At 31.2% G+C, this 15615-nt stretch overlaps 1 protein-coding gene across 1 annotated transcript in view; it reads left to right on the top strand.

Annotated features, from left to right (window-relative positions):
* The window catches only part of LOC148303721 (uncharacterized), a 25284-nt gene extending 9669 nt beyond the window's left edge, over positions 1 to 15615 (top strand). The window contains exon 2 of the mRNA XM_088269498.1: positions 15473 to 15615. Coding sequence (XP_088125624.1) covers positions 15473 to 15615 — 143 coding nt within the window. The remainder of the gene's footprint in view (positions 1 to 15472) is intronic.

The following is a 15615-nucleotide window of genomic DNA, read 5'->3' as shown; positions in this document are numbered from 1 at the left end:
TCAAATATATTATTTATTGATTCGGCATTAACTTTGTGGAATGACATGATTATTTTAATAAAAATTAAACACTTGAATAATCCACTTAATTGAGTTTTATTTTTATTTACGACTAGTTTCGAAAACGACAATTGTTTTCATCTGGTACAAATTAAAACTACAGTTTTAATTTGTACCAGAAGATGAAAACAATTGTCGTTTTCGAAACTAGTTGTAAATAAAAATAAAACTCAATTAAGTGGATTATTCAAGTGTTTGATTTTTATTAAAATGAACTTAAACGTATCCCTATGGCAGAAAAAATATTTACATATATATAAAGCGCCACAGAAACAATGTTCTTTTTGCAAACTATTTTTTTTTCAAAGCCACAATTGAAGCGCCATCTGTTAAACGTAACAGCCAATACTAAAAAACATTGTTCATGGCGAATAGTCTTTTTTACATATGTATTTAATTTCATTGTTTTCAATTGCATTGTATTGTTTTTTTTTAAATTTACATAACTATATTTTGAAGTAAAACAAATTTTAAAAATGTGCTAATTATTTTCATTCTTTACCATGGGCCCAAACTGAGAAACAGTAAAGCGTGGCCGGGTACGAATGACTTATTTATTTGAAATAAACATTAAATTTCACCAAAAATAATGATTTTTTAATATTTAAAATGTAAGTATTCATAATATTTAGGAAATCAAAGTTCATCAAACGTATCCAATTCGAAAGCAATTATTTCAAAAGTGTAATCAATAAAAACGAATCAATGAAGAAACAGGATGGAATCCTGTCGTGTTAGGAACCGTAATATCTCTTTACTATTAATCCGAACGGGAAGCCTCAAAATCACCCATAATTTGTTTCAGTGCCAGAGATTTGCTTCAGCTGTGGAATAGATGGATAGGGTAAGATTTCAGGTTTAAGATTAATAGCCACCGGAAGTTGGAGGCTGTGAGCGTGGATGCGACTAAGCAGATTGCTAAAGACAGGCACATCCGGTTGGTCGCACTAGGATTACTGCACAGCCGTTTCCGCCTATCACTATGTATTACTTGGAAGTCGGAAGTTTGGAGTAGCTCTTAATTTTTTTACACAAAAACTGTCCGAACTAATTATGAAAGCGCTGATAGCTGAAAAAAAGGAAAAAATTATCATGAGCTTAATGATTCAACAAAGGGTTAAAATGGTCCAGTTTTTAATTATTTATTATGAAAGAGAAAGTCGTAAATTAATAATGGATAATAAATCACATCATTCGGTCATACCCTATTTTATTATTCTCCTTCTTCAAACTCTCAGTCGCACCCGATGGTGCAAAGGGCACTGTATAATATAAACGCAATATTATTTTGATCGTTAAAAATTTAAGGAAAGGTGATCACCCCTTCGTTTAAAGTATGTACAGGGTAATATTGAATAAATATTACAGTGAAAAATTCTCTTTTATTTATTTGACCCCCCCTGGAAATCGAACCCGGGACCTCCAATACAGTAGCCGGGCGTAGTGGCCATTACACTACATACGGGTCAATTACAATACACTACAGAGGCAACAGATATACGATATCAAATAATCATTTATTCGCATGTAAAAGCTTAAAAGCCCAAGCTAAACTGGCAGTACATAACGGAGTTCTAGTACCGTTTCCAATGTATGGTAGTCAAGTATGGAGTTGGCAAAAACGAATAGACTGAATGCAGTCAAAATTTGATCACATTTGTGCTGCAAAATGATGTGTGATTCGAATTGTGAAATAGGGAAAGAATGCAAGGCTGACATAAGCATTATTGATAAAATTAAGAAAGATCTGTTGAGATGGTATGGATGGGATAGGAAATAAGATAAATAGTGCTCACCCTTACACTTTGGAGGCAGACGTATTTAATTGCATGTTATTAAAATAATCGTACAGTTTTATAAATAAGTCATGTAAAATGTACCCTCGGCAAGATTAAACTCAAGGATAAAAATAATATGAAAATAACTCCTGTAATTGGAGGTAATCCAGATTTTGTGAACAAGTATTTGGACACACTCAAAATGTTGTAAATAAATTATCTGGTCAAATTATAAGCTTAATAATAAAAATGAAAATGGTATTTTCTGGCGTTTCTTTTTTTTTTTTATTGGTACACTTTTTCCAACCGGTTTAGACAAGAACCTTGTCATCCTCAGGGTTCATGTATTAATTCCAAAACATTGAAATACTCATAGTAACCTAACTCTGAGTATTTCAATGTTTTAGAATTAGTACATAAACCCTGAGGATGACAAGGTTCTTGTCGGAATCAGTTGGAAAAAGTGTACTAATAAAAAGTGGTTAAAACAAAGTTGTTTTATTTTAGAAAGTTTAAAAATAAGTCGAATGTGTGGAAAATCATTGTATGACAGAATGAAAAACGAAAATGTAAGAAAGGAATGTAAGGCTGAACGAGGAATAATTGAAAAGATTAGGAAGAGTTCTTTGCGGTGGGATGGACATGTGGAGCGAATAAATAACGAGAGAATGAATAAGAAAATATATGTGGTAAATGTGAGAGGGAAAACAGAACGAGGACGACCGAAAAAATCTTGGCACGATCAGATCAATCAGAACCTAAAATCTGGCGGTGTCAAAAGTCTGCGTAATCGGAGGGCATGTATGACAAGATGTATGGATGTGAAGGAGGCGAGGAGTGTATGTCAGGACAGAAGAGTGTGGCGTTCCATCCTCTCTGCCTACCCCTGCGGGAAAACAGCGTGATGGTAGTAGTAGTAGTAGTAATAGTAAAAATAAGTCTTGTAAAATGTACCCTGGGTATAGTTAAACATAGTGTGAGTACAGAATCCATCGCAAGCCGGATAAATGATAGTTAAAAAGTATAGAGTTAAAAGATATAGAGTTACAATATGAAATATTGATAAATTTGTTCTTACAAATAGTCATAATACCGCGCCACTGCCAGGGCGTAAGGGTGAGTCATTGTATACCGCCATGAATTGAATATCGGAAATCCCAAAATCACCCCAAACTTACAATACACTTTCACTTCACCACAATCTCCGTCAACTGCTCATCTGAGATGTCGCTTGTCACCGGAATTTTCGCAATAAAGTGCTGTCATCTATATATAAACATACATAATACAAAATCAGGGCTGGCAATTTTTTGTGTAGCTATTTTTTTCGTTTTAGGTGCCATTAAATCATTTTCAAGGATAAAATACAGGAAAAATGCAACAGATTATATCACTTAGCTGATTTTTTTCGACAATGTTTGAAGATGGATAAAATTTCACAAATGTGAATAAATTCATTTTCGTCATAAAATATGTTTCGATCAAAAAATAAACGATCAAAATAATATTTAATTATTTTAGTTTTATGTACTAGATAAATACCATTCCGAGATGCATTCCGTATTATTTTTCAATCGCGTTGTTTAAAAGTGAAGCGGAATGCATCAAAACACGTGTCACAATAGATTTTAAGAAACAGTGATATTTACCAAGTAAAGTTTTTAAAATATTAATTGAATATTAAAAGAAAATGGGAAAGTTCAACGAAAAATGTGGTTTTTATTTTTTGTTTTACTTGCTAAATAGTAGGTACTAGTGAAATATTGGTATTTACGAAGTCAAAATAAAAAAGGGATAGATTTTACCACAAAATGTCTGCCGAATCAATTGATGAGAAAAAAATAATAGTTAATATTTCATCCCTATTTCATAATGACAGGATCAGAATATCATTTAAAAAATATATATCCATAAAAATCATTAAAAAAATATAAATCTTTAATAAAATTATGATCAAAACTATTATCAACATAAATGTATTGAATTGATTATTACATATATAAACATAAAAATAAATAAACAGTTTTGGTGGTTATTGTGTCATCCCTGATTCTGTATGCGTGCGGCTTGTTTAGGTTTACTTGACAGATAGATTAGCATAAATGTCGCTCGTCACGCCCTTCGATTTCTATCTGAATCTGTCGTCTCCAAAGCCATCTCATTGTGTTGTATGTACTTACATTTCAAAGTACTGATACTGCGTGCTGGTACCTTGCCTACCCACTGCGTTTCCATAATACAAACGGAATCGTGTTTTGTGTGCAAAAGGGTTATTTTGAAAAGTATTTGTGTTTTTCTATGTTTTATTTTTAAAAAGGAATAACTCGCAAAGCCTCTTTTTTATAGGCTTGTCTGCAGGTAGGATAGTGAGGATAGAGAAGGTAAATGTGAAACACACATCACAAACACCCAAGCCAATTAAAAATAAATACACTCAGACCTCGCTTTGCGTCGTTTCACTTTGCGTTTTTTCGATGTTGCGTCTTTACTGAATTAAGACTCATTTTCGCGTCGTTGTTTTTTCGAATTGCGTTGTTTTTTAAAATTATTATTCAGAAAATATTTTTTTGAATTTTCTAAAAGGTAATTTCCGGTTTTGTAAATTGCGTCGTTAAATTTTGGATCGTACCTACGACGCAAAGTGAGGTCTTAGTGTATATCTTGAATTCATTTTACAATTGTCCTTATGACTTGTCCTTATTTTATTACATTATGCATTTTTTATATTTTTATTTGTTTTATAACGGTGCTACTTTATCATTGATGTATTTATAGTATGACTAGTCTTTCCACACTTGTGAATCTCGTATAATATACGTGAACCTATTGAGGGAGTGAAATACATTGAGATAGGTAGAGAACTCGCAATATCAAACCCTGTTATTGTAATATTAATACTTAGGAGATTCAATTTTTTTTATCGCCCCCTGTATACGAATACATTCAAATTAACACTAGATTCTAGTTTACGAGTCGCTCCTAGTATGAATAAAGCCTTTAATTTGGTCTAAGAGTATTGTATATTTCTAAAAGATAACCCACTTATTATCTACATACACTTCACAAATACATATTTTTGAGATTCTCCATCAAATTTTCAAGTTTTAAGGGAGCTGATGTTTTGTATTCAAATAACTCCCAAAATTCATCAAAAGTAAATTATTAACCTCACTGAAAATCTACTTTCATAATTAAGCATGGAAAAATTTAATGTAATGAACTCGTTTGATTGCATAATTTTTAACTTTGATTTGAAATAACTTTTTTTACATTTAAATTAATAAATAATTGATTCAGCTTTAAACGATAATTATATGTGGAAAACTATTATTTTCTTAAACGATTTGACATTACTAGAGGTAAAGGTAAAATAAAATGAAAAATTGAAAGGAGGATCAAAAACTCACGTCATAATTTTTACACACCGATTTAAAATAAACGAATTCATCAAAAAAGATACCCGTATAGAATGTAAATTTAGGTATTATTTACGTCCGGAGCAATTTAACAATGGAACTCGATTTCACTGAAACATTATGGTTGATATCAATATTTTCACAATTCGCCTCTCGTATAATAATATCAACAGATTGCAGATATTTATTTGGTTCAAAGCTTTAAATTTATTTGCGACAATTGCGTCGGGTATTGAAAATACTGATAATGATTCAGTATTATTTGAAAAGCTACTTTGAATGAATTTTCACATATTGTGATATATATTACAATACAGAATTTCATAATTATACTTGTATCTATAACATAATAATCGAATTGGCGCATTTCAAAGTAGAGTAAATTTATATTTGATATTATTTTGGAGGCACTCAACTATAACTACAGGTTATAAAATTTATAATGAGGTTTTGAAATATTTCCTACTAAAGAAAAATGTAGTAGCAGTGTAATAAAAATAAAACTGTGACTATTTTTTTCTTCAATTTGACGGATTTGCTCCAAATTGAAGATACTTAAAATTCATTATTTTTTCTAAAGTAGAAATTAATTTAAAGCATTTATAGAGCTAACAATTTTTCACTGGAAAGTTTAATTGATCGCTATATGCACTGCCTTACATTCACTATTGTACCCATGACAACCATATTACCCGAATTCGGAAAATTTAATATATTTTTTTAAAACACCCTCAGGTTTGCCAAAATCCTTGAAAATGATTATTTTAATATTTAAACAGGGAGATTCATTTACAAATTTAAGATTCTATTCCGAATTAATTCACATGCTATCATTCTTTGCATTTTTCATTTTTAACTTTTAAAGTTCGGTTCGATACAATAATTATTTTTATTTTTATTTTGTATAAATGTCACCGTAACAATTTCATTTTAATGACCTGATGATGGAATGATTATTTCAAAACCTTTAGTCACGAATTAGTGTTTATTAAAGTGGTATTTTACAAAATGAACGCTGAATCACAAAGAGAGTGATATATTACCATACTACAAAATTAATAATGTTTTTAATATATAAAATATAATATCTTATTTCACTTTAATTATGATCATTTTAGTTTTTAATAATTTTGAGGTATCAAATTTATAATTATATGTCAATCTCAATTAGATAAGTCCTCAATATGTATCGATTAGTGAGCCAAGTTTGGTACAGATTCTCAGGACTAAGGACAAATGGAATAGTCTAATCCTGGATCCTGTTAATCCCCTCACTAATGTTCAGAGGCACGGACGCTGACGTTTACAAATTACCCGGGGTTTAGTGACTGACGATCGACTGACATTTATAATAATTGTCAGCTAAACTACTTTGGATGACTTATGTCTAGAGGTATTCTACATACAATATAGATTCATTTTAATTTGGCTTTGAGACGTGTTTGCAAAAAATGGAAAATGCGTAATGTATTTTAAAATACTATAGAGTTCTGTTATCAGTTTCAATTTGATTCTTTATGCCTCGTTTGGTGGCGATAAGATTAATATAGAACGCAGTTAATTAAAGCTTGAAATTTATTTTCACATTTTTTTCCATTTTATAACTAGCTATCACTTACCAGCAAACACAAAAAGAAATATTAAATAAAATAAGTGAATCCCTTGATGTGACTTTTGGTTATGTCATAACTGTAAATAATAATTCAAGAAATGAAGCTTTACATTTCAATATATTTTTTTATTTTTTTTTTATTTATTTCTTAAGTTAGCTTATATTAAAACTAATATAAACTATTATATACATTTACATCATCTTTATATATTTACATTTCCTTACAGTAACTTAGACATTTATTTTTAAATTCTTTCAGACACTTTTCATTCTTCATACATTCAGGCATCTCATCATACATTTTTAAACCCTTATACATCAAGCGATTTTGCGACTCAGCTCTTTTCAATAATGGTAGTCTTATTTTATCCTTTTGTCTAGTAGCATATTCATGACAATTTTTGTTTAAGACAACTTTATCCTTAAAATATTTTGAATATTTTAAGGATAAGGATAATATTTTTAATAAAAAACATTAAAAAAAACAATATATGTCCTGCCACGCAAACTATATATGCTGTGGCTTAATCTAGTAAAATAAAAGAGAAAGAAAATTAAAAGCAAACATTTCTACTGTGTTCCTTTTCGAAGTGCTTGTGAAGCAGTGATAAAAAAATCTGTTAAACAATATATTTTTTTAAAAACTGTTGCTGTCAAAGAGAACTCAGCCTGATGTGAGCAATATTTCATACTGCGCGTGGAATTATTATGTTCAATAGATGGCACTGCCATTTTGGGTAAGAAAAAATGTTTTTCAAATACGCATTTTCTCCCTGCCACAAGTAAAAACACATATCACCAATTTTTAATTTTCTTTAAAAGCATCGGTGAGTAGCTTTGGAAGATATTAAGCAAACAAATATCAACATTTTCGTATTTAAACCTCTCAATGTAGATGAAGAAGAATATGAAAGTCTGGGCATTTATAGGGCTTACGACATATCATCGGCTGGTTAAATGATCACTATACACACGTGTCACATTCACCATTCAACCCGTGATTGACAACCACACGTATGATAAATTATTAGCTTAACCAGTTTATGACTGATTTTAAACCCCTGTAAATGTCCAGGCTTTCTTATTCTTCTTCATCTTTGTTGAGGCGTCAAAAATGTAAAAAAAAACTCTCAAATGGAGAAACCCAGATTTGTAAACAAGTATTTGGACATACTCAAAATGTCGTGAATTTACATTTTCATTTAATAAAATCATGGTTTATAGAACTAGAAGGTAAGTCAGGGGTTGGAAATAATTTATTACGTATCTCAAAATGGATTGTCGTTACTTTAAATTGAATAACGCATAATGTCTCTCAAAATTGATGTTCTGGCCGCTTTACGGCAGTCAATTTGCTGAACCTTTACTAATATTGATGGGTTATGAAAACCTTCACAAAATTGAGTCACACGGTATTTTACCACTACCTACGTAAAATATTACAATAAACAAGTACTCAAACCGTGGTGTAAATATTACAATAAACAAGTACTCAAACCATGGTTTTAATTATTGTGAAAAAAAAATATGAAAGAGAAATAAATGCCATATCTTCTTCTTCTGTGCGTGTCATATCAGGTCTCCCTGATGTCGACTATCACTTGAGGGTAATTGTGTCACCTACTTTCAAAATCTGCCAGATCCATGTTAGTCGATTTTACAAAAAACGAAAAATTCTCCGGCAACATTTATGTTAATGTCTATCATTAGATAAAATATTATTTAACAGAGAATTTTCCAGTTTTATTTAGATTTTTTTAGTATTTAAAAGAAAAACCCGAGACTCAACCCGATAATGACATTATCTTAATTTTTAACTTATACCCGCTCTCTAATTGGCCGATATGGGTCAAAAGGCAACTTCCATGAATAAAGCGGAATTTGATATACAACGCTGTTTTAAAGTATTTTTTTAGCAGGGTTTTCAAGTATATATCAATATTTCTAACAATAAAAGCCACAATTGGCATTCCGATAGTGTATTCATTTTAAATTTAAAATCTTATAAAATTAGATCTGGCGGATTTTGAAAGTAGGTGACACAATTGTCCTCGCCTAGGGTAGCTCTAAACAGCGCCTGACTGCCCTGATCCCCATTTTATGAAGAGATGCATGAATATGGAAGAGGCGAAGAATGTTTGTAAAATACAGAGTGGTTTGGTTTTCTATTCTCTCTACCTAACTCTGCGGAGAAGCGACGTAATGGTTAGTAAGTTTGTCATGTTTATGTAATTATGTAATAAAAGTATGATCTGAGTGACTTGACTAAAACAAGTATAGATATTATGACGCTATTCCGCTGAAAAAAGCATATAAAAAAATAAATAACCTATATTTTTTCAAACCTTTATCCGCACTCCAATGGTGCATAGGGCACTGCATTATATAAAAACAGTGTTATCTTGATCGTTAACACGAAGGAAAGGTGATCAGGTACCACCTGGTCCAGGGTAATATTGAATAAATATTAGAGTGAAAAAAATAACTTATATTTATTTGACCCCCCAGGGAATCGAACCCGGGTCCTCTAGGACGGTAGCCGAGCGTGCTGACCATTACACTACGGAGGCGGACGATAATCTATATAATAGGTATTAAGTGAACTAACATATAGAAAATATCCAAATAAAATTGACTCCGAATCGAATTTTTATATACCGAAAATTCTATAACTGAAAAGAAAAAATATAGAAGTATTAAATTTGATTTCTTTCCTCGTCATTTTAGTAACATTGACAAATTGTGAAAAAATTACTTCGCAAGGAAATTAAGTGTTATATTTTGAAAACGTTATAAATGACAATTTCACCGAAATAAAAACATAAATTGTTTTCCTTATTAACGATAAACATCGCATTTTATAGCCAATTTATGAACACTTTACACTCCGAGTGACGTCATACGTCAGTCTGATTCGAGCATTCCAACTCCAGACTGAATGACAACTGAATTAATGCGAGCTTCTTGAACAAACAGGAATTAATTGCGAACACAAGACGCGTCAGGTCCCGCTGTAAGGGTTGTCAAACATTTAAATGGTAAAACAACCCTCTTCAAATATTTTATTAGGACTAAATCAACCCCGCCAGGAGATTTATGATATTAAGCATTCATGATACACATTATAATGTTGGGCAAAATATTGTTGACATACATTTGATAAATACAGATTGTTTTTTTACCATCGACATGTGATTGGAATATATATACAGGATGATAATAAATATGTCTTTAATACTATCTTATTTTTCTTTACTACTCGCCTCTACTAAAGATCATGTTTGATTATGTTTTATTCCATTGATCTCATTATCTACCAAAACATATTTTTCCGTTCATAAGTCAGTCATCCGCAGTCCCTCATATTATTAACATTACCTACATTTATTGTAACAATTAAATATATAATATATACCATAGTGACTATTAAATAGGTCATTTTTCAAACATCGATTGAATCAATAAATAAAAGAAATCGTTAAAAAAATCGGAATCTAAAATCCTTAAAACAACTTGCAGAAAGTGCAATGTTTGTGAAAGAACAAAGTAAAGTGGCTGATAAATTACATTCTTACAACCCAATAAATTGTGAATGATACTATTAAAAGTGAAGTGGAGAGTAAAAAATATTTATAAATATAAATATTTTTTTTAAAGTCCTCGATAAACAACATTCGTACATCCTTACAAAATGTGAGTGAACCTATTTTTTAAATTTCTTGAATGTTTTTCGCAGATACTTTGTGGCACATTTTTTAAACTTTATAAAATTAAAGAACTTTGTTTAAAGCACTTTTTTATTGGAACACTTTATCCAACCGGTTTCAACAAGAACCTTGCCATCATCAGGGTTTATGTAGTGCGTGGAAGTTTTTGGTAAGGGAAGGGTAATTAATTATGAGTATTTCAATATTTTTGAATTTTTTACATAAACCCTGATGATGACAAGGTTCTTGTCGAAACTGGTTGGATAAAGTGTGTCAATAAAACAGTGGTGAAAACAAAATTGTTTAATTTTATAAAGTCTAATTTTTTTAAATGAAGTTGCTGACAAATTACATTCTTACGACATAATAAATTATGAATGATAATATTTTAAAAGTAAAAAAGCTGATAAACTACATTCTACAGCATAACAAATTGCAAATGATAATATTTTAAATATAAGTAGCTGATAAACTCAACGCATTGTGAATGACAATATTTGAAAAGTGTACATGTAACACAAATTAAGGGTATTGAATGATTTTATTTAAATGTAAGGATATTAAAAAAATGAGGCTACGCCACTGCACTGGGCTAGAACAGTTTTCATTATCAATGTTTTGACGAGTATGTTTGCTGATCGCTTGTCAAAATAATATGACAAATTGTATGAAGCTGCAAATTACCACACGAAGTGGCTGCTATTTGCTTAGACTCTTGACATGCGAATTCTCGTGTGTACGCATATATTGAGAGGAAATACATTTGTACATGTTACATTATATAAACAAACGTATTTAAGTAACAGTGATGCAGTATGTGTGGCTCTATCCCATTTCGAATATCTTGTAAAAAATGGAAAGTACATATGAAAAGGATAAAGTTGAGTTCATGAAAATAATTAGGACTCCTCATATTTCATTGACAACCGCCAGAACATAAATGCTACATAGAACTTAGAATATTATTATGATATCGAATTATATTATAAACTTTTATTTAAATAAAAAAATATATGTATTTTTGTTTGTTTTAATTATTATTTTTAATTCAAAGATCTAAATATTTTATGTGATTGTTTTAAAATTATCAAAATTAATTTGCTGGTGTAAATGTTCCATCTAGGCTGTTCAAAACGTCAACTAAACTTTCGTGCAATTAATACTGTCAAAAATCAATTGAAAAACAAAAAGTTTGTCTCAAAGATCCTATTCTATACGTAAAACAGATTGATATGCAATTCGAAGGTTAATTAAGGAGAACATAAACCTTATATATAACGAATATATCTCAAAATTCCATTCAACAAACTAACTATCATACCGCTTCTTGCACGGATAGGCAGAGATAATTAAAACCTACATGTATTTCCAACTTTACAAACAATCATCGCTTCTTCCACATTCATGTACCTCCTCATATTTACCCGAAGTTTATTCCGACTTCTGACTTGACCACTTTTAAATATTTGTAATAACTGTCATGCCAAATTTTCTTCGATCTTTCTCTGTTTCTATTTCTAACCACATTCGCCTAGTAAATTAGTTTTACCATTCTTTCTTCACTCATTCGATTCATTTGCCCGACTCATCTCAACACCACCTTTCTTAATTTTTTCGATAATGGTTGTCCCAGCTTTGCATTTACTCCTTATATCACCATTCGAACATCTTCCATGCATCCTTTTGCCGTATATTATAAATTCTCTTTGCGAGTTATACTAGTTTTACACTGAGCGTGTAAAATATCCAGCGTAACACGATGTTGCCTAGTATAACAATAAACATCGGCTTGTTTATATAGCGACGATATTAAAAGCCGAAACTTTCTAATTCCGGGTTTACTCAAACAATACGAAGTAAGCCAAGTTTCGCAGGGAAATTCAGCCACATAATAAACATACCCAAGAAGAGGAATAATGTACAAATATACATAATGTAGATATTTTCTTTGCGCTGATGTTCCCGGGCGGGAATTTAACGAAATATTAGAGTTCCGAGCTGCTAATTGATCCAATTTTCTCTGACACCGATACAAAATCTATTTGTTCAGTACGGCTTTGTCAGGAGAATCTTATTTCTCTTCATTTGCATATTTCGAGAAGACGGGGCGCGAGAGAAGGGACGTTATTTTCAATAAAGCCATTTCAAGTTAAGCCGAGAAATCAATACTGTTTCAAAAGACCTTTCATAAATGAAAATTTTAAATTCATAAAAATGTGATCATAGCTTAAGTGTATTTTATTAAAACGTAATATTGCCTTTTGAACAAAATACTACCTACAAAATTTTGAGTGTGTTCAAATACTTATTCACAAATCTGGATTATCTCCAATTACTATTGCTTACTATTTGTTATTTTAAGTAAGTATAAGTATTTTTAACCGTGTATATTTTATCATATTTCTTTTAGCATAAGCGTAAAAGTTCACATCGAGATTCAAGCACAGATTTTCAGAACTTGTAATTTTTTTAAAAATATATGTTCCTATACGCATATGGAATAATTATGGGGAGGTTCAAAGTAAATTACTGTTGTTGTATCTTGTAAAAAAACTTTTATACTTTTATAAATACTGGGAAAAATTTTTCCTCAGTATTTCCGAAAAAAAGAATTTATAATAGGATAATTACACGGAATACAGTTACAATTTACAAAAATTATTCACTTGGAAAATAAAGAGGGGAAGTTTGTATAACAGGACGTCTTTATGAAGTTTTCGTTGGCCGTGTAAAGATGACAAACTGTAATTGGGTGAATAATTTTAATATAATTCATATTTCAATTTACTTGTATTTTTGTACAGAATTTTTATGATCGTTGTCCTTCCTTTTATTAGATACTTCAAAACTCAGTTTTTATAGCATAAATTAAACTCTCCTTGGGAATTGTGATTAAAATAACGATATTCAATTTATAATCCCTTAGACTGGAATAAATTTTTTAATTTAGTTAAATTATTCGTTTGAGTAATTAATATTTTTTTTAAAAAAAGTTTATTTGTTTCCCAAAAGCTGTCCATTGCAAACCTCAATCCTGTCCTTGAATATCAATAATTTGAAAAAAGTTCTAAAAATTATATGACAAAATTTTGAGTGTGTCCAAATACTTGTTCACAAAATCTGGATTATCTCCAATTACAGGAGTTATTTTCATATTATTTTTTGACATCTCATCATAGATGAAGAAGAATATGGAAGTCTGGGCATTTACGGGGCTGACGACCGTCATAGGCTGGTTTAAGTGATCACTTTACATGTATGATGTATGATTCTTTACATCTCACCTATAGATAGATGTCTCTAGTGATTCAAGAACAAGGTTTCTAAATTGGTTCATATATATAGAACTTCCAAGAATTTGAATGCCCAGACTTCCATATTTGTCTTCATCTTTGATGAGATGCAAAAATTAATGTGATTTTTTTAAAAATTCATTTTGCAATTGTGGGAATCGAATCCGCAACGCCAGTTTTGCAGTTGAGCGTCTACCCGACTACGCCACGGCGCCTGCCTTATTATACAAATAACATATGTTTGAGTATTTCAAGACTTATGACCTGGGATTTGACTGGTTTAAGTGATCACTTTGTACACTTGTGTACTTTTCTCCATTCTACCCATTATTGAACATTCATTTAAAATTTTAAATTAACCTAGCATTTTACATTTAACATGAAAAATGTTTATTCAAAAAGTAATCTCTCTTATAGCATGCTGTAAGGGAACGCAAAATAAGTGCAAGAATACTCGAGGGAATCGTCTTGAAAAGTGGTTAGGGACTACTTTACTCGAAGGTACTTATTTGGCAAACCTTTGGAAAGGGAATAGAATATTCTCAAATGTGGTGCAATGTGCACAGACTTGAGATCACAGGGTTGTGTGTCTCCAAGTTACCAGTTCCTTAGTTCATTAGCGAAGGTGTAACAAACATTAACTCGTGAACTAACTTGCGACAAACTTTACGAAGGTGTGCACTTGTGCATTGATCTGGTTCTACAATTTGATGCCAACCCCCTTACGGTATCTGCTCTCGAAGTTTTGGTCCGCACGAAGACGGAGGACGAATATCGGTTTTGCCTTAGGATAGTAATAAAGACACCACACTCAATTTATGGAACATCTGTATGAAATATCTGTATTTTATGTATGAAATCCTTGCGAATAAAATTACAATCAGTGTGTAGAATGCAAAATTAGGTTATCATAGTCATACAGGAGAAAGTGACATTTTTTTACAAAAACGTTATCATTGACTATTCGATATCTTAGTAGCTTAATATTGCCCTGAAAAGATTCCAATGAATTTTAAACTTAGAAGTATAATATATTGACTTGTTAAAAATGACTAACTGCATTGATGTTTATTTGCTTGCCAAGCAAAAGTGACTTAAACGGCCCTCCTGAACATTTTACGTCTTGTTAGTTGGGCACTTTCTCCTGTACGACAACGATATCTACTTTTTTTTGGAATCTGAGCCCACCATCCACCCGCAGCAGTTATAGAGTCCTGAGGGACTCTCTGTCAGCTGCACATAGAGGAAAATCTTCAAAATATTTCTGAAGAAATAAATATTGCTCTATTCAATTAATGAGGGGGGAGGAGGATGTACGGACAGAGGCCGACACTTCGTCCCCACCCCTCGGGATCCCCTCATTACCTCTTTTAATTTTAATAAAATAAAAACAATAAGAACACAACAAAAAAAAAAACAAAAAAATAACAATGTTTCCAAGAATAAAAAAAAACAGAATACAATTTAAGACGAACACAAACAATGACTTAAAGACTAAAGTAATAGAGAACTAGTAACTAATATTTAAAAACAAAAAACACCGTTATATACATTAAGAGAAGAAAAAAAAAACATTAATAAAGAAGGACTTCCTGGGTTAACAAAGGCAGAGGATCCAAATACCACCCCCGTAAGGGGAGGACAAAACACAAAAGAACGTGTGCGTTCCGCTCGGAAGGAAGCACAGTCCTGGCCGTATCAGCATCCCACAGGAACAGCAGCCTGTCCCACCAAATCAAACTCACCTAG

This window comes from Brachycentrus maculatus, unplaced genomic scaffold (assembly GCF_059751285.1).
Source record: "Brachycentrus maculatus isolate JH-2025_06_01 unplaced genomic scaffold, ASM5975128v1 h1tg000353l, whole genome shotgun sequence".
Lineage (NCBI taxonomy): Eukaryota > Metazoa > Arthropoda > Insecta > Trichoptera > Brachycentridae > Brachycentrus > Brachycentrus maculatus.
This window is presented reverse-complemented; position numbering and strand designations above follow the sequence as displayed.